The 24,331-nt window shown below is 47.4% G+C and overlaps 1 protein-coding gene across 1 annotated transcript; it reads right to left on the minus strand.

Annotated features, from left to right (window-relative positions):
* Positions 1–8,294: 8,294 nt before the first annotated feature.
* Positions 8,295–14,517, minus strand: LOC123096087 (probable transcription factor RL9). Its single transcript, XM_044517687.1, has 6 exons — positions 13,818–14,517; positions 13,479–13,555; positions 13,086–13,134; positions 12,662–12,752; positions 9,357–9,486; positions 8,295–8,904 (listed from the first exon to the last, which is right to left on the minus strand). The coding sequence occupies exons 1-6, from the start codon at positions 14,197–14,199 to the stop codon at positions 8,518–8,520; spliced, it is 1,116 nt and encodes a 371-aa protein (XP_044373622.1). The 5' UTR covers positions 14,200–14,517; the 3' UTR covers positions 8,295–8,517.
* Between the last annotated feature and the right edge of the window lie 9,814 nt (positions 14,518–24,331).

Here is a 24,331-nt window from a genome sequence, read left to right on the forward strand (position 1 = left end):
AAAAATTCATCAATTTTGAAAAATGTTCATCAACTTTGAAAAAAATATCAAATTTTTTGAAAAAAATGCTCATTGATTTTTAAAAATGTTTACAAAAAATTGAAAAAAAGTTCTTCAATTTTGAAAAGTTAATCAAATTCGAAGAATGGTCACCGAATTTGAAAAAAAGTTCACTGAATTTGAAAAAACGTCATCGAGTTTGAAAAAGGTTCATCAATTTAAAAGGAATGTTCATCGAATTTTAGAAAGGTTCATAAAGTTGAAAAAAAATCATCAATTTTGAATAAGTTCATCTATTTGAAGAAAAACTTTGTGAATTTGAAAAAAGAGAGAAAAATGGACGGAGAAAAAAAGAAATAGAATAGAAAGGCAAGAAAGAGGAAATAACGGACAAACATCACACTGAGTGGGGTGGTCGGATGGTTATCCCATCATCCCGTGAACACACGCGGTGGAGGTTCAAGTCCCAGCTCACTTTAGATCAGAAAATAGAAAAAAAAAATGGTCAAAAGGGGCCAGCCCAACACGACGAGGGGGTGTGCGCCATTTTGGTAAATAAAGAACGAGCAGGCGCTGGCGCCGTTTAGGAAATGCCTTTGTTAGTTGAGCACGGCATAGCGTGAGGAGTATAATAGGAGGTCCCATAGAAGTACCCTTACATGGAAAAGAAAAAGATGTACCCCCCTAAAAAAAAGGTACAAGTACCCTGGTTTTCCATTGTCAGTTGAGATTTCGCGCACTATACATACATGTGCTATATGTGCCTCTCGATGTCTACACAATGTTTCTAGCCTTACCAAGAGTCAGGAACTCAGGATGGACAAGTAATCTACTACCGTCGTCATTGGCCCTTCCACCATCAACTCAAGGATGGGAAAGGCGACTGCGGGGGCGACCGTTGTGGCGACCGCGTGCGCGCCGCCCCCATCCCCTGGCGACCGACGGCGAGTCGGGGGCCGGTTCTGGGCTCTCGCCGACGCCGACGAGGAAGATGCGGACGGGGAGGCGGATGCGATCTCTCGGGCGACTCCGTCGTCGCCGACGCCGTCTGACGTAATCTGCAAGTTTTTCAACTCCGGCTACGATGAAGAGGAAGTGGCGACGACTGTCGACAAGGTGCTGCCCCTTGACGATCCGGCTAGGATAGGGTTTCATGCGGGAGAGAAGAAGGAGATGGTTCGTCGTGTAGTTCATCGGAGAACGGCGGCGACGGCGATCAGGCCATGGAAGGGCCCCCTCCCTAAGGTAAGTCTACCAAACCTAACCCTTTTCGATATGATTCGTCCGGAATCTTGGATAGTAGTTAAGAGGAGAAGGAATGCTCGTCGGGCGGTGGCTGGAGCGGCGCCGGCGGCGACTGCGGCGTCCACGCCGGTGATGCCGGCGATCGGGATCACGGAGACTCGGGCGTTGCGTTTGAATTCTCTCCTTGGCCGCAACGGGCCGGTGCAGTGTGAGTTTGGGCCGCAATTGGGTGGGCCGGGGTTAGCTGGGTATGAGGCCCAAGCTAAACCGGTTCCCGCCTATGTTGACTGCGCTGACTCATGCAGGAGAGCGTTCGATCATTGTTCGTCTCGTTCATCCTCGCTGCTCGCCAGGGTTTCTCGGTGCTGTGCGAAGTCGGGCTTCCCTTCGTGCGGTCCTGGGCGCGCGGCACGTATCCCCCCCTTGTGGCCATGGCTGGCCGAGGGGCTGGTGCGCCACCGGGGAAGAAGCCTACGGTGGCGGCTGGAGCGGGATGTGGTGTTGTTGCGCCGGTTGCCGGCGCTGGGCGTGGTGCCGCGGCGCTTCCAGGACCTAGACCTCCGGTGGTCGCGGGGGCAATGCCGGCCGTTGCGGGTCACGGAGGTGGCCAACTAGGGCCTAGGCCACCGGCGCATGGCCCGGTAGCTGTGGCCACTGCGGGTCGGGGCGGTGCTGCTCAAGGGCCGAGGTCGCCGCCGCCCGGGACTGCCGTCGCGCCTCCCCGCAACCAGGCTCAGATGCACGGGCAGCAGCCTCGGGCTGCGTCACCGCCCCACTACGTCGCGAGGCCGCCGCAAAAGCGGCCTGGGCCGGTGCAGACGCATGCACCGCCGCCTCAATCTGACAACGTGGGAGATGAAGGTGCAGGTTTGCCTCGCGTTCCAGCAAACTGTGGTGCTAATGGACCGCCTCGAGGACAATGGGGTGATGATGGTTACAATGTGTATGGTGATGGCCAACACGGTGGTTCGCCGTCGGCGGGCGGCGGCCGTGGATATGCTTGGCAGAGCGATGGAACAACTGAGAGACCTTTTCACGGCCCTCCGGGTGGCTTTATGGAGGGGGCATCTGGCCCAGACTACCGGCAGCGAGGTGGTCATCATGGTCATCGTGGTGGTCGAGGTGGTAGCAACCGCCACCGTCAGCCTCCTCCGCCTGTCGTTGTAGAGCCGACGGCCTCCGCGGAGGCGGCCGCTCCCGGTCAAACGCCGGAGCTGTCCGGTCAGGCTATGGATGTGGTGACTGTGCTGGCTAATGCTGAGATACCTGAGACTGAGACCATGGTGGCGGGCTCGGTTCGAGATTGTTGACAGGGCAGATACTGATAGAGCGTCCAAGTGGGCTCGCAAAAAGGAGAAGATGATGTGTTATGTTGTGGTGAGAAGGGCGACTTTATTGCTGAATGCGTGACCGAGCTTTGTGATACCTGCCTCAAGCCAACGCATGATACGGGGAGTGCCCGATTCTGCGTGAATAGATGCCGAGTATTACCATTTATGGAGTGTGTTGTGCTGAGACCCAGAGCACTCCACTGGGGTTGCCTTTTACTCAGGTCTGGTTACGTTTCTCGGGGGCTCCCTCGAAGCCGCTGCAGGATGCTCGAGTCGCTACTAGCTTGGGAATATTGGTTGGGAAAACTGAGAGAGTGGATATGGCCTTTACCCGAGCTAACGGGGTGGCCCGACTGCTGGTGAGTGTTCTGGATATTGAGTTCGTGCCAGATGTGGTTAAGTGGACACATAGGGGCCAGATCTACAACCTCGAGATTGAGTTTGAGGATACTGATCTTTTCGCTGAGGCTCTGGCTGTGATTGATGTGGATATGCAGGATAGAGATGATGGTTCGGGTGCTAAGGAGGTGCGAGTGGACGATGTTGGGCGAGAGTTGTCCAACGGATCGGGGTCCGCTTCTCAGACGCCCGGGGACGGGGCGGCACCATCCTCTACGGTGCCAATGAACACTCTGAGATTTGGGTCGTTTGAGCCAGCTTCTGCTCCTCCCAGACTCTGGAGTGATCGGGTGGGGTGTGATGATGTGCTTGAGCACACGCTACCTACCCTGGACTTTGATGCTGCTGAAGGTTCTGTGGATGGGTGCTTGGATGCGATTGTCACTGAGATGACTGCGGTCGAGGGTGGGGGGGGGGAGGATCTTGGGCAGGTGGCCCCTCGTTCTCCCACTCTGACTGTTGTCTCATCCCGGGTGAGGGATCCGACGATGACGGCTGAGGCAAGGGGACGAGGTCCCGGGCAGGTGGCCTCGGCCCCTTCCTCTCCTGTGGCGGCCAGGGTGGCCGCACCTGTTGTGGTGCCCGCGACTCCCTCCAGCCAGAGGGCCGAGTCGGGTGGGGAGTATGGGCAGGCGGCCCATGCACTCACCCCCCCAGCGTGCCTGCGTCCCAGGGCGACGGGTGGCGGCTGACGTCGACGGGGCCGTGGAGTTCCTCGTCGTTGCTTGCGACAGCACTTGGCGCTTCTCCGAGTGGTGCAGCCCCGCGGTGTGTTGGGGGTGAGGCTGGAGGCCTTACCTCGAACGGGGCTACTCGGGAGGAGATCATCGCTTATGGAGGGATTCCGGATCCGGTATCTGAGGGGCGACGGATGAGCTGCCACCTCCAGGATCACCCGAATGTTGATGACATGCAGCAGCGGTGCGCCATGAGGGCGGCCAAGCTTCGTGACATTGAGGTCCTACTGGTATGTTGGTCAACACCTCCAATTCCATTCTGCATTTTTCTAATAATGAGATTATTCATAATGCAAATCAATTAGGAGTTTCACTAGGTAGTAATGATAGTGAAATTTCTAACTCCGTAAACGATATCCTGGATTTGGAAGCGGAACACACTTTAGAAATGATTCGAAACTTAGTAGCGGTCAAACCCATGAATGATTCTGACATCGATGCATTGGGAGTCAGGGTGCTCGATAACTTTTGTGCGGATCTTGCACCATCCCTTCCTGAGACGGAGGAGGAGGATGATCCTATCGAGGCTGAGGTAGTTAGGTCCATGGAGCCCGGTTGTGAGGACCGGGTGGAGGATCAAAACAAGCCTAAACGCAAGTGGAAGCGGAAGATTTACCCTGCTTCGGCGGTGCGTAGAAGTGCTAGGATCCGTACTACTAAAAAATTTCATGACGAAATATGAGAGGAATCTTTTGGAATAGCAGAGGTCTAAAAGACTTGGCTAAAAGAATGTTTCTTGCGGATGCCTCTATCGAGCATAGGTTGGATTTTATTGCCCTCTCGGAAACTGGTAGAGATAATTTCTCTCCCCAGTTTCTCAGTACTTTATCGGGAGGTGTCCATTTTGATTGGCACTACCTACCTCCGAGAGGAAGATCAGGTGGGATCTTACTTGGAGTTAGATGCGAATCGTTGGAAGTCCGAAGCGTAGTGATGGGAGATTTCACAGTTAAGTTTCGGGTTAGATCGAAGGCCGATGGGTTTAATTGGGCACTAGTGGCGGTACATGGTGCCGCGCAGCCCGAACTCAAACCTGAGTTTTTGGCAGATCTTGTCCGAATTTGCGGTTCCGAGCAGCTTCCAATCTTGGTTGGGGGTGACTTCAACATTATTAGAAGGAGAGAGGAAAAGAACAATGATAACTTCGACGGCAGGTGGTCATTCATGTTTAATACCATTATTGAAAGCTTGGATCTGAGAGATAGAGCTTTCGGGTAGAAAATTCACCTGGGCTAATACCTTGCCAAACCCGACGTTTGGGAAGCTGGATCGAGTCCTCGCGAGCGTCGAATGGGAGCAGAAATTTCCCATGGTAACAGTCCAGGCGTTATCGCACGTAATCTCTGATCACACCCCTTTACTAGTTGACTCTGGTGAGGCAACCCACATGGGGAACAAAAATTTCCTTTTCTTTTGAATTGGCATGGTTTGAAAGAGAAGGCTTCTTGGATCTGATAGCCAGGGAATGGGCTAAAGATGTAGGAGGTAGGACTTCAGTTGAGCGATGGCAGAATAAGATAAGGCACTTGAGAAGTTTCTTGCGTGGATGGGCTAAGCATCTTAGTGGGATTTATAAGGCTGAAAAGGAAAGGCTCCTTACACTTATTTAGTCCCTAGATTTAAAAGCCGAGTCCACAATTCTAGAGACCACGGAGCTTCATGCTAAAGTTGACGCGGAGATGAGATTGAAAGAACTTCTGCGAGAGGAGGAATTGAAGTAGGCACTACGAGCTAAGGTTCGCAAAGTTGTCCAGGGGGACGCGAACAGTCAATTCTTTCACATGATCGCCAATGGCAAGCACAGAAAGAAAAGAATCTTTCAAGTTGAGCAAGATGAAGGAACAATTTTAGGACAGGAAAACCTAAAATTATACATAACCGAATACTACAAGTAGTTGTTTGGGCCTCTGGAGGATAATTGTGTATCGTTGGATGAGTCGAGGATTGAGGATGTTCCTCAACTTGCTGCGGACGAGAATGATATTTTGACCGCCCCATTTTCGGAGAAAGAGGTGTTTGAAGCTATTTCACAGATGAAGAATAATAAGGCTCCAGGGCCGGATGGATTTCCGGCAGAGTTTTATAAAAAGTGCTGGCATATTATTAAAGGGGATTTGATACCGATGTTCCATGATTTATTCTCTGGACGACTTTAGTTGTTTCACCTGAATTTTGGAACGATAACTCTGCTTCCTAAGAAAACAGAGGCTGCGAGAATTGAGCAGTTCAGGGCGATCTATCTTCTTAACGTTAGTTTCGAAATCTTCACCAAGGTTGGGACTAATAGGCTCATGCAGATTGCGCATTCTGTGGTGCAGCCTTCTCAAACTGCTTTCATGCTGGACAGAAACATCCTAGAAGGGGTTGTGGTCCTTCATGAAACGCTCCATGAAATTCACACGAAAAAACTAGACGGAGTTGTTTTCAAGGTGGATTTCGAGAAAGCGTACGATAAAGTCAAATGGCCATTTCTTCAACAGGCCTTGCGTATGAAAGGTTTTGATCAAGCCTGGCGACGCCAGGTAGAATCTTTCACACAAAAAGGGAGTGTTGGAATTAAAGTGAATGACAACATAGGTCATTATTTCCAGACACATAAGGGCCTGAGACAAGGAGATCCGATGTCTCCTATTTTGTTCAACATTGTAGTCGATATGTTGGCGATTCTAATAGGAAGGGCTAAGGAGGCTGGTCAGGTAGGTGGCCTGGTGCCTCATCTAGTTGATGGAGGTGTGTCTATCCTACAGTACGCTGATGATACTATCATCTTCATGGAGCATGACTTGGCAAAAGCGAGAAACATGAAGCTGGTGTTATGCTTATTCAAACAACTGACCGGGTTAAAGATTAACTTTCATAAAAGCGGATTGTTCTGTTTTGAAAGAGCCGATGAGGAACAAGAGGCTTACAGGCAATTGTTTGGGTGCGAATTGGGGGCTTTACCTTTTACGTATTTAGGTATATCAATTCACCATCATAAGCTGACAAACAGAGAATGGAAGTGCATTGAGGATCGATTTGAGAAGAAACTGAGCTGCTGGAAGGGCAAGCTCATGTCATACGGAGGCCGATTAATTCTTATTAATTCGGTTCTCACGAGTATGCCTATGTTTCTCTTGTCTTTTTTCGAGGTTCCAGTTGGAGTTAGGAAAAGGCTGGACTTCTATCGATCCCGATTCTTCTGGCAGAGTGATGAACTAAAATGAAAATACAGACTCGCCAAATGGGATATTATTTGTAGACCAAAAGACCAAGGGGGTCTTGGCATTGAAAATCTTGAAGTCAAGAACAGATGTCTTCTTAGTAAGTGGCTGTATAAGTTATCTGTAGAGACGGAGGCCACATGGGCGCAGCTCCTTCGTAGTAAGTACCTTCACTCCAAAACTTTGTCCCAGGTGACAGTGAGGCCGACGGACTTGCCTTTTTGGAAAGGACTGATGAGAGTTAAATCAGTTTTTTTCAATAGGACAAAGTTCATAATCGGAAATGGTACCACCACGAGATTCTGGGAGGATACTTAGTAGCTAGGGGAAACACCCCTCGCGCTTCAATATCCATCCCTTTATAGCATTGTTCAACGATGAGACGCTTACGTTGCAACAGTACTTCAATCCATCCCTGTCAATATTCAATTCAGGAGGACGCTAGCCAGAAATCGTTGGGAAGCTTGGCTCCATCTAGTGAGTAGACTGATGGAGGTTCAGCTTTCTCAACAACCCTATCAGTTGCGCTGGAAGCTTACTAGGACTGGAGAGTTTACGGTTAAATCGATGTATCTCGATGTTATCAATTCTAATTCCATTCCTAGTTCCAAATATGTTTGGAAAGTTAAAGTTCCTTTGAAAGTTAAAGTGTTTATGTGGTTTGTACATAAACAAGTCATTTTAACTAAGGACAATCTGGCAAAGCACAACTGGACAGGACCTACAAGATGTAGTTTTTATGATCGGGATGAATCCATCAAACACCTCTTTCTTGACTGCCCGTTGGCAAAAAAATTATGGCGGACGGTACACATAGCCTTTAACATTACTCCTCCGAATTCTGTCAGCACGTTATTTAGGACGTGGCTTAACGGGATAGATTCCGAAACAGCGAGACACATTCACGTAGGAGTATGTGCTTTATTGTGGGCAGTCTAGAACTGCAGAAATGATTTGGTTTTTAACAGAACAACAAATATTCATTTTTTGCAGGTTATCTTCCGAGCCACTGCGTTGATCCATATATGGTCGCTACTCACTCCGACGGAGGCCAGGGAGCGTTTGGTTACTGGATCTATCCGGTGGGAGATGGTAGCACGGGCTATTTTCAACCTGTTTGGATGGCGGTCATGCAATTAGTTTTCCTATCTTTTTTATGCCAGCCGGTTGTGGCTTTATGTTTACTTATTTTTTATGCCCTCTGTGAGCTTTTTTTCCTGTCGTTGAGACTTTAAGACCTTTGTTGAACCTATTTGCTTATTAATTAAGTTGGATGTATGCATCGTTCTAATGCAGAGGCCGGGGAGACCCCCCTTTTCCAAAAAAAAACCCATCAACTCAAAACCATGCATGGAAGTAAATCGAGGACAAGACCAAGCTAGCAGCTTGCAAAACAATCTTATATTATGAGATGGAAGGAATATCATTTTTTGTTATTTTTGTTGCGAATCCAAGCTAGCAAATTGACTACCTAGCTTTTCTTATTCTAATTTTGCTCTCTCGATCGCCTCGCGGAATTAAAATCAGTGTAGTCGATCAGACGACCATTGAGTTCCACTTTGAACTACCTAAAATAGTTATTAATTTTCTTACTAGATAATTTCACAAGCACTTTAGTAGGGTTAGCTCTTTGGACGCCGAGGACTCCACGCTGGGCTGTCCTTGCCGCTGCTGTTGCTCAATGGCATTTTGCCACCCCTGCCTCCCTAAGCTCATCTCCAGGCTGGGTACTCTTGATGGCGCCTGCTGCTGCTTCATGCATGCTTGCTCTGCGGCGCTGCCGGCGTTCCTGCCGTTCATTTGTAGTGGGGTCGACGGCGACGGCGACAGCGATAGTGACGACGACGACGACCATCCCCGAGCAAAACCTGCTGTCGACGATCCAATCCTGGGCGTCTCATCATGGCGTGCGCCTACATGCAGACGTTGTCCTCTGTCCTGCCCTGGGCAATTGAGTGAAGCATCTTGCTGCTGTGCACCTCTCCATCCCTGTACAAACATGCACGCTCAACAGTGGTTATTCGGCAGTGCGTTTGCTATGATTTACTAGTAGTTGCAATGCAGCTCAACCCCTAGATGAAAGATTATTGTACTATATATACATATGTAAATCATGCAATATCTATATGTGAAATGTACATTAACTAGCTAGTGTGTAGACCATTATAATGAGTCTCCAGGGAACGCAACAAACAACGTGGCATGCATTACTACTGGTAGCAATTAAGAGGGGCTGTCAGGGACACATTCACACATTGATGATGTGCAGTTTGTCCCCAACACTGCAAATATCACTGCCCTAATTACGCCACCTTTCAGAGCCTCTACAGACGACTACAGAGCATCATTGTATGTTCAGTGTGTTCAGGATAGGATCCAGGTAACAAAGAAATGTTGAATACGTAGTGTGTAATGGAGCTCACGAGCTAACGAAAGATCACCTGGTTTTGCTTCATCAAGTATTGGTGAATGGACATGAGGTAGGCACTCGGTAGCGGCGGGCCGCCTCCGCCTTGCTCCTGCGCGAACGGCGGCTGCAGCTGCTCTGCCGGCGACGCCCATGGCTGCCTTCTGCAACTCGTAACGAACAATGTTTCCATCAGCCTAAGGTAATCTATTATCACAATGAAGTAATTAAAATGAGCTATCTAGCCTAAGGTAATTAAAGAGAAAATCGGAGGGAGTCCCGTGACAGACACAGGCAGCAGGCAGATCGACACAATGAGTACTAGAGCCAGCAAAATAGTTAAAACCATCAGATCGTTACACGAGGGAGCGAGCAACTGGCGTCCAGCAGCAGGAATTAACTCCTGCACTGCGCATGCAAGGCCCAGAGCGAACGAGAGGAGCGTGGCATGGCATGGCAGCGGACACGACGAGCAGAAGAGACCTACTGTATGTAAGCTGTTGTTGCATGCGGCGCAGTGCGGCCGGCGTAGTGCTAGCATTGCTGTCCCTGCGACTGAGTGAGGGTTAATGCAATGCGCGACGCGGCGCTGGCAAGTTGGCTTGTCCGTGCTCGCCACTAGCTCACTCGCACTGTGTATTTAAGCTGCCTGAGGCTGGGCTGGGCTAGGCTAGGGTGGGTGTGCAGGCTTTCTCAGCCGGTCAAGCTAGGGACAATCGATGGATGGATGGCCGGGTGTGGATCTAGGCAGAGGCACGCTGCGTGCGCCCTTGTCTTGTTGTACTTGTCTCACGCCAAGATTCCGGCCACCACCACCCGGCGCCATGGCCAGCTCCTGATGGACGCAGGGGGACAATTTATATGGATCTGAACGATGATCATCACAAATGCAGCGAGTCTTAGGCTGCTAGCGAGCTGCATGCACGCTGCTACTTCCTGCGTAGGAGTAGTAGTAATACTACTGCATGAGCGTCTCTCTCTCTCACCCTCTCTCTCAGCTGCATGCGATAGTACTGCAAGTTAGGACAGGAGGGGAAAGAAAGTCTTGCCATGCATCATGATCCATCTTCCCAACAGGTGGCAGCACTGATCGAGGTACAATGTTTTGCAAGATTGATAGCTGGACTAGAAGTTACTTTCCCTTTAAAGACCTGTCCCCCATGGCCATGGCCACCCTGGCCTGGAGCTACATGCATGGCGCCATATTGCTGTGAGGTTAACTGAACCATAGCATGCATAGAACCATGGTTGCTTTTAGTGCCTTCGCATGCATGGAAGTTTGGAATCGACATCCAAGGACAATATGTCTGCACACGAGACACGCAGAGAACTAGCTAGCGAACAACCCACGGTTGTTGTTCTCTATACGTGTGAGAGGTGTATTTAGCTCCATGAGAGAGAAGTATATATGGTGCTGAAATAGAACTGCTTCCTTCTACTATATGTTAAGCGAAAATGGAAGTTGAGAAAGTACACATATATGTTGTAAAATGATAAAAGGTACTTTGTTAGTTTGCACTCAATTAAGGTACCTTCAAGTCATTTTCATGTAGGAGTATTATTGTATGAAATAAATCGTTAGGTAAAATTTGAAGTAGATTTCCAATACATAAAACAATGATTTTTAAGCAAGACTACTTGTTTTGTTACAGAACTAACTGAGTACGCCGCACAGTTTGTGTCGCTAGATTTTTCTTCTCCTCTACCATTCTTACGGCCTTTTTTTACTAGCCTACACTATTAGAATTAGACCCACAAAACATAAGCGGGGCATTTTTTGTTGGTTTAGAGCTAATTATCTACACCTCTATAACCAGGCCTCACGAAGGAATTGGTGCAGGCCTTCCAATTTCTCTGTATCTAATCAAGTGTTATAATCTGTCCCCCAAACTAAAACACGCATCAATGTATGTGACCTTTACACTTGTATTGTGTTTCTTGAAAAACAGTAGTGTAGTTATTTACATTTTTAGTAAATTTCCCATCTTCTAGAGTGGAAGTGTACCTTCAATTTCACATATCCTTTATAGGTAGGTATCTAGTTTCTGTGTCAACTCAAAGCTTCATGGCTTGTTATAAAATCATTTTTTGTGACAAAGCATTTGACAGAATTTTAAATTAAATTCTAGGTCAACTGAAGTATAAGGTGCATGTTTGAAACCAGCCTTAGTTAGGCTCCACGTATAGAAATTATGGCATATCATTAAAATCCAGTAACTAATATGTCATTGTATTCACATCTAAACTATTATATATGTGAATACCAGAGACGATCTGATGTAATTTCTATGCCAAAATAACTAGTACACGAATATTATTTACTGAAAACTACTTCTTTGCACAACTCCATGGAAATTAAGAGAAAATTGTATGCATTATCTAATTTGGCATAAAATTTATTAAGATACACTCACATAATTAAACAAAACATTTGTAATTATTCATAGTTTATTCTAATATTCTAATACTTTGTGGAACAATATAAAGAAGTTACATGACAGAATTGATCTTGGAGTCCTTCTAGATGTACTCCCATTTTCTTTCTTAAAAGCTCCCTAGCTAACATGACTACTTCTCCTCACTCTCTTAGTCTATATATGATGAACAACACAATACTCAAATACAAGTTATGTGTGGCTTATATATTAGCATATCTAAGATTTGATCACATGATTCCATGCTTTCAACACCAAGCTTAAATAGGAGGGCATGCATGTATATCTAGAGATACATATTATTGCAGCATGCAATTTTAAACTATTTAATTAACACATCTTGTATAAAACAAAAGCCGCTATATATAGTATGATTTATTCCATCAGCAATAATATATGGCATAGATAATGTTTCTGTGACGCCGTTTTTATGTATTTAGTCAAAAAAATGGATGGTGAGTTTCGCGGCCACTAGACCCTCGGATATGTCAAGCTTCAAGACCGAGCACATTGTAAACTTACAATCCAGTGTATTGTAATGTAATAATTAATATATATAGAGAGAGAGAGTGAGAGGAAGCCTTTTCTAACAAGGGATATATCAGATGAGCATCCTAATTTAGATGTAATATTTCCATAGAATTCAAAATATCTCAGATGCCTCGAAATTTCTGTCATGCAACTCAACTCCGCCCCGTGCATATATTTCAGCATAAACAAATACTATGTTTAAATGCATGAGTGCACATAATATATTTTTTAAATAAGATCTTCTTTAAAAAGTTCAAATGGAACAAATACGGAAACCTGCAGACTTTTCAGAGTAATGCAAATTATGCATATCATTCAACATGACTATGCACCATTATTACTGGGATTAATGAAATGTACAATATTTGCAAACCTTGTATTAGAAATGATGTTGCTAAACATGTCAAAGCCATGCACTTCACCATCTCTCCTCAGAAAGCCCATGTCCCTTATCTGGCCATGGCCTGCAGAACACCACACCATGTATGCATGTCTGATCAGTTAATTTATCAAAATAAATAAACAAAGAACGTTGGAATATATGTTTGTCCGTGAAGGCATGGACAATTCAGTATGTTTTTCCACAAATACAACTATATATCTTTTATCTCTTGAATTTCAGTGCTAGTAGTTTTGTATAAGGGACTCATGCATGGGCCGGCAAAACACATCACATATAACCCGTGCATGCCAATAATTCAGATGGCATTATGTGATTTGACCTTACTGAGTGATCGACTCAGACAAGAAAATTTGTCTCTGAAAAGAAGAAAACAAACAGCTAGGCAGAATTTTACCTGCCGCACATGATCTGTCCGAAGCAGTGCCCTTGACTGTTCTGTACATCTGCATCAAGTGAAGCGACAAGAAATAAGTACATCTGCATTAGATTAGGGCTCGTGTTGCCATTTGGTTTACTCATGTGAGATGCTAATTAAACAAGTTTATAATGACGTAAACTAGACGAAAGTGATTAGCAGCTGGTGAAAAGGACAGGCAGTACTTGGCAAAAGCTAACAACCAGTACGAAGAAAAAGGGAGAGGGATGAGCTGATCAAGGAAACGTACAAGAAAGACTATCTTCTTGTTCCGTTTTCGAATGCTGCTAAACTAACAAGAAAACTAAGGGAGAGAGAGAGAGAGAGAGAGAGAGAGAGAGAGAGAGAGAGAGAGAGAGAGAGATGACTTGCCTGAAGATGGCTCTTGACATGAGCCAGTGTGAGATCCTTCACGTTCATCAACTCCAAGACTGATTTCGGTGTTGCTCCTTGAAGATAGAAAATATATAAAGCTTAATGCTGGAACACAAACAGACCCGAAATCCAAATGATATTACAAAGTACAAACCCTACAACACATGCACTCATGCTAACATTCAGATAACGAGGCCACAATAAGACGGCACCATCTTCAAAATTCAGACAAATTGGGTCGTGTGATTGTCAACTGGCACCGTTTCGACCAACGACCAGGCTTGCTAATCGAAACAACCAACCGAACAAAAATTGAATCCAGTTTCAAGAACGTACTCTCATGGCCGCCAAGGAGCTGGACCGCTTGTACAAAGTGTGCATGGAGCGCCGTCGTCCACCGCATCCTTGGAGCCCTAGAGCTCTTCTTGCCACCATTCCCAGATCTTGCTGCACCGCCGGAGGAGCCCGCCTGGCTGTCAGCGGAGCTCTTCTTGAATCTCGGAATCTGGCTAGGTTGGTGCAGCCGCTGCTCAAGATCGGAGTGGCCATTGCGGACCTCGCCTGGCTGTCGCGCAGTCGCCATGTCAAACCCTAGACAGAGCTCTGTGGACTCCGCAGAGATGGCCATTTCGTGCCCGCGGCCGCTCCCGGCCTTGCCGGTTGGTGACGGCGGGCTGATGTGGAGTGATAGATCCGGGGCATCAGCGGCAGTTGCCATTTCAACACCCTGGCCGTAACAACAAGGATGCTGCTACAATCGAGAAGATCGATGTGTGTGCGCTTTTGTCCGGGAAGCTTCTTCTTCGAAGCTAGGGGAATGGAGTGAGAAGGATCTGTTTGTGATTAGGTCATGAGTGGTACATGATTCTTGTATAGGGGTCTGTGTTCGTGTGGGTGGGATAGAAGGTGTGGTAGACGCATAGGGATTAGGGATGGGGGCTAGCAACAGTGAGGTTGGTGGATAGTGAGAAGGCGACAGACCCCACAAGTGTACCCGGGAGAGAAAGAGAGAGATGATGGAGGTATAGCTACTTCCTGTTCAATGAAATGGTCGGAGAGGTGGAGCAGGCACCAAAAACTTTATATGACATTTTGGAGGGCCGTGACAATGAGATATGGTCTCATCTCTACTCCAAAAGGGGACTTAATAGATTCCCTTCCATGGTTTATTTTCGTCTAATTAATTTCCGTCTGGGTTTTTTCGCGTCACCACCCATCACCATCTATTTCGTCTAATTTATTTTCGTCTCACCTCACCACCCTCTTCCACTGGATTTTTCTCCTTGCCATTAAAAATCTAATCCTATTAAAGGGAGATAATTTATTTCGTACTTGCTTTGGCAGGTGATGATTCAATTCAATCACGTAAATAATAGGTAAATAAGAATTCAGAAATCACATCTTATATGTGAGATCATCTTACTAAAACGGACACGATTTTTCTCGATAACCTTCCAAAATAAATTCAGACATTCCTCAGTAACAAATTGCTATAATCCTGCACACTGATCTCTACTATTAATTGACAATCAAAACTTTCCAAATACAGAAAAACAACAAATCTTTTTTCTTATTATCTACCACTGGTTTTTTCCACCTCACCTCCCACATCTCTATCTCTACTATCTCTTATCTCTTATCTCTTATACTACCTAAAAGAACCGTAAGGTTCCGTCTCCCCTGTTACGTCCCCCCGCTTCGTCCATCCCTCCTCTTACGATATCTACCATTCTCCACCGATTTTCCTCCCATCTCCCGGTTTCCTATTAAAACTGAGAAACCCATTTAATCTTTGGTAACACAATCAATTGACGTATGGTAATCATCTCAACGATCACACAATCAATTAAGTTATGGTAATCAATCCCGGGCCTTTCCCCCACAAAAAAAACCAATCCCAGGCTAGAGCAGCCGATCCTCTCCCTCGTCCGTTCTCCTTTCCTTGTCGCCGTCACCGAACTGATCTACCACTCCCGTTCTTCTCCCGACGATTTGACGCAGGCCGATCCTGTCATGGAGGCGGACAATGGGCAGGAACATCCTGCTCAAGGGCGACAACGACATCCTAGAAGCAACCGCTCATTAAGGGCGTGCGGAGGAAGACCTCAAGGAGGTGGCTGGCTTTGACGCTGGAGCAGATCAATACATGTCTTCCGCAGGTGATAGAGGTTGCCGATTACATAAGTACATTGACGTGCACTAGGCGTCATTACTACGAAGTCAGCATTGTCCTGTTGAGTTTGGTGAGTGCTTCTTTGGACTGTTAGTTATCTTTGTTCCTTATTTTTTGGTTTGTGCCTTCGGTCTGGAGGAACCAACAATTCGTAGATCAAATTATGAGACAAATGGCTGGTGCCTTCGGCCTGGAGAACGCGCATGGCCATCAGTTTGAGGTCGCGAACCAGGATCTCACGCGGAAATAGCCTGGGAAATAGTGCAGCTCCTGAATGCAGTAAAAATCTTCTCCCTGTTACACACTTACACTCCTCCAGATCTCCCTCCTCACACTAGGACACAACTGATTGGCCAATAGAAAATTTCAAAGTGAAGAATCTCTTGTTGTTTCACTGCAATTGTATAAAACTCCTCTCGGGTGGCAATCATCAGGAAAAGATGATTCACCTCCGGCAGCAAGATAAGTTTTTTGTGTTTTTTAATTGGGAAACATCTGTATGTATGATTCATGCGTGTTACAGGGAGAAATTTCATTGAACACTGCTACACACATGACAGATTATGGACGATCTTCGCACGATGCTACAAATCCAGCCGTCCATGCGTAGGGTAAAAGTGGATATCACCGTTCAATCAGCCATCATGTGGGATTCGGCCAGGCACTGCTGTCCGCCCAGTAGTTTCAAATTTCATTCTTTTGTGCATTTAACATGGTTATATCCGGACTTAGACATTTCTTTCAATAAATTTTTTCTAATTAATGCAAGGTTTGAAGAAGCTAAACACGATCATGTTTATGAAATATGAAAAGAGGGATAACCTCTGCATCATCAGGAGTGAGTCCGAAAGTGGAGGAGCTTGGCTGGTATGACGGCTTTGTGATCAGTTGGAACTTTTAAGTGTACTCATAAATGTGTAAGAAATGGTTAATCCAGAATGCCCTTCTTTACCAATGCAGACTATTTACCAGTTCTATAAGATGACTATGCATTTATTTGGTTCATGAAAGTAATTTTAACAATCTTTATTAAAATTTTGTAGTACAAACATTTCATTGTTTCATTGCATAAGATTATGAATAGGATTCCATTGAAGAATAATTTTGGATAAATTATATTACTAGGAATATGACAATTGAATGAAGCTGAAGGCAACATCCCAACATTGTATTTGAATATCTTACGTGCTCGTGGAGTAGATCTTAATTTATAAGGGATAAAGGCCCTTGCCTTCTATGCACACCCCATTGAATATATTTATGCTATAAATGGAAGGACAAACTGATTATTCTTATGGGTCTGTCCGGGGCACATCTAGATGCCCTTTAGCAATACCGTTTTCTTATTTGTTTAGAGGAAATGGAGAATAAAAAGTAAATGTCTCAAAAGCTATATTAGCACTTGGGTTGTCATGTGACCGTGGTAGATCGATTTCCATAACATTTATTTCCCTCGGATGTGGTGGCAAATATAAAGCGCATTTGATCATTTGGTAATACGGGGACATGAATCGGTTGGACGCCTAATAATGATCGATCTAAGCCAAATACGAGGCGTCGCCATCCCTAGAAAATTAAAGTGTGTGCTTGATTGGGGGTGGATGGAGAGATTGTGGGCTAGATACGTCATTGATAGAGGGTAGAAGAAGAAGAAGAAGCAAATACAAGATTGGTGTTGGTGTTGAACTATTAGAACAGATAGGTCCCGTTGCAACGCACGGGCAATTACCTAGTAACGTAAAAAACATACACCTCGATCTAATTCCTAGGTCACAATCCTGAAGCACGCCACCGCTGCCTCCATCACGGAACCCTCCGCCGCCCAACATCTTGCTCCCTCGCTGACTTGTGAAACCGATTGCACTTGTGGACACACTTTGTTACCAATATCATTTGTTCTTATTGTTTTGTTTACTATCTCAACAAAATGATTTATCAAACGTTAAGAAGAAACAACACATTGTGTGTAGTGGAGATAATTTGAGAGGTAAGAAGAACGAGAACATGGGAGGACAAGTACAATGTCTTGTCTTGTTCAACGTTGTGCATTCGAGGAGGCATTTGGACTTGGAGCCGGAGATAATTTGAGAGGTAAAAAGAATGCGAACTTGGGAGGACAAATACAATGCCTTATCTTGTTCATGGTTGTGCATTTGAGAAGGAGGCACTAGGAAGGAGAAAAAATTGAAGGAGATGTGGTGGCTGTAAGAGTGAAGCGAGAAGGTGTCAACCTTGTTTGGGGCTTTGGGATGGAGTCTAAAATTGCATGACCCTTTGCAGATGTGGTGATAGAACCGGCGCACGCCTCCTGCCCCTTATGGCGGTGGTGGCTCTGCACGAACATGGGGGGGGGGGAGGGGATCATAAACGGGCGGTTGACAGGGGCCTTGTCCTTGGCGGTCCATGGGGAAGTACGGTGTGAAGAAGAGAGGACGCCATGGTGAAGTTGATGTATGAGTCATCCGGTTTTAAAGAAAAGGCCTCCAACAAGAAATGTCCCGAGACGACAGGAAGCCGAGCGAGAAGGGGATGAGGCGACAGGAAAAGGGAAGGGTGCATCGTGGGGTGGGGGGTTTTGTGTTCGTCCTGCATATTGGAGATAACCTAGAGGATAGTCCGGACAACTACATTTCTCCCCCACATATGGTCTTGATTTGGGGAGTTCAGACAGGCCAGGCAGTTGAATTTTGGGGAGCCCGCTAGGTACCCGTACATGCCCAGACAGGCCAGGCAGGTTGCTACATCATTTTGTTTGGTTACTCAATATCTGGCAATATTGAAAGAAGTCAAAATGTTTAAAATGGTCCTATAAGTAGGGACAAGATTAATTTGGCTCTTGTGCACGAAAATATTCTTGCAAGTTCCCACACTTTTAGAAACACACTGGTATACTTCCAAAAGCTTTACGTAGGTTATGATTTGACAGAGCACTTAGGTGGTTAGGATGTGAGAGATAGACAAGAACTATTTAGAGGAAAGCGAGAGATAGACAAGAACTGTTTCGGTTGTTTTTGTACCGTTCGTGACAATAAAACAACGTCGTGAAAGCTATATGCAGAGTTAAGGGGCAATAAATTGAGAGGATGAATGATGAGAGAAGGTGATGGACGACAAGTTCAACGGGAAAGAGAGGCTAAAGGGGTGTGTGGTATTTGTAAGAATAGAGAGAAGAAGATGCTTGCATTTGTGTTGTGGTTGAACATTGCATGCAATGTGCTCGTTTGTGGGGAGGACAACGAGCATTGTTTATTAATTCATTTATTGGCCCGTGGTAATGCACATGTGGTCTACTAGTTTACTTGGTGGGATATAATGCATGGGCTGCGAGTGGTGTGAAATGATATGGATATCTTTGTCTGTATGAGCATACGTCATTTATATTGTATGCACTGGCTCTAGTATATTCCTTTATGAAGATACATTTTGTCAAATATATGGTCTTCCCCGAAGTAAACTTTAGATTGATCGTACCGACACCATGAACATTAGCATGTGACATGCTTCCCATCAGCATGGAAGTAGTCCTTGCGACCAGGCATCCTTCACTAACAACATTAGCGGAATTGCCGATGTTCTCATGCTCATTTCAAAATGGTTCTTGCAGGCCGAAGCCCAATGACCATTTGCACCGCAGACATGATATACTCCTTTCTTCTTATCCCCTTCTTCTGGAAGTTGGCAGACTCAGAAGTCTTATTCTTGCCTGCAAACTTCTTCTTTCCCTCATGCTTCTTCTTGTTCTTGAAATTGTGAGAATGGAGATTCTTCTTGTGCACTAGATTGGCACTTCAATTTCCTCATAGAGATGAGCACCTGTGTCTTTTCCCCCCGCCTTCTCTTCCACATCAAGAGCGCCAATTAAATAGACAACAGAAAACTCTTGTCGCTTGTGTTTTAGAGAAGTGATGAAATCTGGAGGAACTTTAGCAATAATGCTCTAGAAAAAAACTTGTTCGGTAATACATAGTTGAAATGCACAAGTTCCTTAATGAGTGACTCATCTCATGAGCCCGCTCAACATTTGTCATGATATTGCTCCATGACGTATCTATAATTTTTGTATGTTTCATGTTACTAACTTATCTTTATATGGAAACTTTTATATTTACTTTGACTAGCCTGTTAAAGTTGCAAGACATGCACAAGTTCTTCTTTTCCCTTATGTGTGTAGGAACTTCATGGAAAATCAATGAAGTATCAGAAAAAATCAAGGTCCGATCAAATATGGAGCTATTGCAAATATGTCCATGCATGACCGGTACTTAAAGTTCATCATAGAGACACATGAAGATGGTGTTAGACGAAGAAAGTCATAACATGAAAATTAATGGCCATCTCATACCAAAATAGTTGCACTTGAATCACCCAGTTCTAAATCCTTATGCATCATGTGAGTCCAAATCAATATTTACAAGAACTGTCACTTTTGGGAATCCAAATTGGGGTGACGGGATAGGATCTAACTCCTTCCAAACTTGATGGACCTCAACGTGGCTTGATGCTATGGACTTGTGGGATGATAACAAATGTTTGGGGGGCTCTAAACATGCCCAAGGGCCCTTGGATCAAAGGCCTATGGGTTGGATGGCTGAGATTCGATGTATCCACCTAGATATTGATGGGAAACCCTACTTTTTTGGGTGGGGGCACCTTTAGTGCGAAAACTGCAGCCCATAGATGCCTTCTACAAAAGAAAAGAAAAAACACATCTCTAACCAAGGGAGAAGCCCTAGGAATAAGAATAAGGAGGGGGCCCTTCCCCACCCCTTCTGACGGTTGCTGGGAGGTCACCGGCGGACTCCACCATTGCCACCATCGCCTCCACCACCATCTTCTTCCTTGGAGCAGTGGGTTTATCCTTGGAAAACCTCTATAGTCTCTTACTAAGACATGGTGTTTGATTCAATGAATAGCCCCCCTATGATTTGTTTCGTTGTTGTCATGTTTGAGTTGTTCTCTTTCATCCTATGTAGTTGGCGATCTAGTTTTATGGTATGGATTGTATGAATTGTTATGGTGTTGTCCTAGGGTGCTAGTGTAAAGGGGCTGAGTAGATTGGATCATACTTTAGGGTAAGCAGTGTGTTATGATAAGTTTAGGACGGCAGGCCGGAGTGACAGAAATTATCAGCCCTTGAGTTTACGAACTATAGCATAGGGGATCAAGAGGAACCCTAGATGAAGATATTTCTATGGTTGGAATTTATGTCTTAATTATTGATAGTAGTCGCGGATGCTTTTTCGCAAAAAACATGGATGCTTGCTAGGGATTAAATCATGAATACATGTGAGACCATGGTTTGACAACATGTTAGCTCATGCCTCTTCACATAACAATTGTAACAAGCATGTGTACTAGTTTTATGATGTTACTAATTTCCTAAGAATAATTTCACCACCACTTACACAACCACAAAATCTTGCTCTATTATTTCTTGCATTTTATTTCATAACAACACCTAACTTTTATCCTAAAAAGTACTTTAGTTATATCCTTACATTCTATCTTAGTTGTACAGAGTCTAGGCATAGTAAGTGCACACATAGTTGCGTCAGTGGCCTACAGAACTTGAGAGATTAGGAAACCTACCTTTTTCTCCTAACGGGGTATAGACACTCACATTCTTCCACATCCATATTGGAAAGTGCTACTATAACTACCCGCACTTGGGGATTATCAACGTACAACTATCGGTGGGAAACGACACCTATGGGATCACAAGAATCCCTACTACGGTTGCCGGGGCGCGGGGTTGTGAGAAGAGCAGGATTAGCAGTCAACACAAGGATGGTTTACCCAGGTTCAGGCCGCGAGGATGCGTAATAACCTAGTCCTGCTTTGGTGTGTATTTGAGAGAGTTCCTGAGCTCTCGAACTAGCTATGGTGGCTGCGTAGTTCAAAAGAGACGAATCCCTCTCCAGTATGCCAAGGGCCTCCTTTTATAGTCGAAAGGGGCTGCCACAGTGGCACACAGGAGGTGGAAAGGCCTACAGTGCTGCGAGCTTATCGCTCATGTTACAGGACAAGACGCATTTAATGCGTAGCTTAGGTGTCCCTTAGCTTTATTGGGGACGGGAACGAGGCCCGTCCCATCCGTTGCCGCCTCGCCTCGCTTCGACACGCGCCCAGGCCAGCGGTGCATGCGGCGCCATGTAGGCAGGCAGGCAGCTGAGGTGGCGCGGTGGTAGGGTCTTCACGAAGATCTGCATGCCACCACATAGGTGCTTGCTGAGTTGGCGTAGAGGCCATCCGTCGCCACACAGGTGCCTGCCCAGCTGGTTGAGCTAGCAGCTCCTTGGGGACGATGGTGGAGTCTTGGTCGACGCGGGCCTGGCAGTGGCCCTGCTGACGCCCTCAGCAAGGGCCTTGCCGGGGGCCCCGCAAGGGTCTTGCCGTGGCGTTGCAGTCGTCCCCGGCAAGGCGCTTGCCGGGGGTCTCATGGATCTCCTCGGCAAGGATCCCGCCGAGGGTCACCGTCTTCTGGTCCTCATCTGATCTCATATCTCTATGGTCTTGACAAATATTTGCATGCTACCACGGAGGTGCCTCCCGAGCCCTAGTTCCAATGTGGTTGGTTGACTTGGAACCCGTGGGCTCAAGGGTGGCTCGCTCTGTTAGCATCGGGCAAGTTGCCCCGGCAAGGCTCTTGCCGGGGCCGTGGAAGCTGCCCCGGCAAGGGCCTTGCCGGGGGAGTCCACCTCGCCCTCTCGCTCTTTGGTATCTTTGGTCTTGGCGTTGCCTTGGCCATCTTGTGCTTCGGCTTTTCTCCGGCTCCTCTGCCCTGCTTTGTGTGGCTGTGGCGCGCGGCTCCGACTGCCCGTGCACAAGTAAAGGGGTACAAAGGTGTGCCCCTACTTTTGTACACCGACTGGAGCCCCCGGGCCTGGGCCACACATAAGAGCGACGCATTGTTGGGCCAGGCCCAGAACGGTGCGCGGGCAGGCGGGGCGGATTTTCACCGCAGTAACTCTTCGTCCGCTGCGCTTCCCCACGACCCGCGTTGAATGCGCGACGTGGGGGGGGGGGGCGTGTGTGACATGGGCGGCATGCGTGGGGCGGTTTCCGCATGCATGCCTCACATCGTGGTAAAGAGGCGCGGCTCATTATTGGATGGACTCGGGTCGCAGTCTTCAATGCCTTCCCCATGAAAAGAGGGAGGCGTGGAGGCGCGGCTCATTACTGGATGGACTCGGGTCGCAGTCTTCAATGCGCCCACACCCCCCGATCACGGGGCGGGGAACGGTCACCTCACCCGTCTTTCGACCCTGCACGTTCTCCACGCGTCCTTCATGCAAGTGGCGAGCCGTGGAGGCGGGAAACCGGGCCGTCGTTGATTGGGGCAGCGGGTCGGTCCTGATTCCCTGCGCCTCCGCCGGCTGGATTGGCTGAGTGGGGCGGCCGAGTCTCGACCCCGCCCCTTTATAAAGACGGGGAGGGAGGACGCCATCCCACATTCTTCAGTATCCATCCTCCTTCATCTTTGCTTCTTTCTTCCACCTGCCATGGCGAGAGGAGGCGCTGGGCCTTCGACGGTGGTGGCGAGGGTCACTGCTCGTCAGTGCATCCTTCCTTCCCACGAGCCCGTGGCGGTGGAGCCAGCCACAAGAGGAAGGGGAGGGGGCGTGGCCGAGGTCGCCGCGGCAGTCGGGGGAGAGGGGGACGTGGTGGCGCGGCTGCCGTGCCTCCGCCAGTGGTGCCCCCCGCGATGGAGGGTCACGTCGGGGACCGGCCCCGCGAGTTCTTCATCAGGCTGCGCCGGCCACTGCATCGTCGTCTCCGTCTCCCTACCCTCTTCGCAAAGGAGATGGAGCTTGATCCGCCCCAGACCCTCAGGTTGCACATGAGGGGCTGCGGGACCGGCGGCACGCGGGTCGACGTTTACTTCCCCGCTCCCCATTGCATGTATCTCCGTCGCGGATGGAAGACATTTGCCCGCATCCATAGCCTGACGGTGGGGCTCGTCCTCTACTTCAAGTTAATGGAGGGCGGCCTGCTCTCCGTCAAGGTCTTCAGAGATCTTGGCACTCGCCTGAAGTGCTGCGTGGAGAGCTCCTCCGGCGATGAAGATTCCTCCTCAAGCGGGAGTGACGAAGAGGACAACGACAACAGCGACGAGGGAGTCGAGCGGCAGGATGCCGACTCCGACTTCGACTGATCGCGTCGCCCCTCCCTCGGCCTCGTGCCCTGCCGAGGGCCTTCCTCGTCAAGCTCTCCATCGGCGCGTTCCCCATCAAGCTCTCCATCGGCGCATTCCCCATCGCCTCCTTGGGCGGCTGGCGTAGGAGGGCCGGAGAAGGCGAAGAAGGCGGGCGGCGGCCGTCAACTCCGAGTACGGGGGCACCGATGCCTTCGTCGTGTATTGTCGGGCCGTTGCCTCATTTTCCAGCCCCTCTGCCGGCACCGGGATGCTCTCTTGGTGACTTCTGCTTCTCGCACCTCGCCCAGGCGCTCCTTTCGCCCTCCCACTGTCTTGTTTCACCTCCTGAGGAGAGGGACAAGAAAGGGATTACGGGCACCTTATCTCTTTTTAGTTTGTAAGCCTGCGGGCACTTGTTAACTTTTAGACTTGTAATCCCCTTGCTCATGTTTTTTATTCCGTACGAACTGTACCTGTATGGGATGTTTTTAATGAAAAAGGGTGTTTGCCGGGTTCTTTGTGCGTGAGAGAGGCCCATGC

The sequence above is a fragment of the Triticum aestivum genome, chromosome 4D, assembly GCF_018294505.1.
Source record: "Triticum aestivum cultivar Chinese Spring chromosome 4D, IWGSC CS RefSeq v2.1, whole genome shotgun sequence".
NCBI lineage: Eukaryota > Viridiplantae > Streptophyta > Magnoliopsida > Poales > Poaceae > Triticum > Triticum aestivum.

Bases quoted from the DNA above. Each gene is read 5' to 3' on its own strand.
- LOC123096087 (XM_044517687.1), bottom strand. From the start codon at position 14,199: ATGGCAACTGCCGCTGATGCCCCGGATCTATCACTCCACATCAGCCCG. The intron at 12,753-13,085 runs GTAAAATTCTGC...GGTGTTCTGCAG, and splicing joins GGACAGATCATGTGCGGCAG to GCCATGGCCAGATAAGGGAC. The intron at 9,487-12,661 runs GTTTGCAAATAT...TACGAGTTGCAG, and splicing joins AACATCATTTCTAATACAAG to AAGGCAGCCATGGGCGTCGC.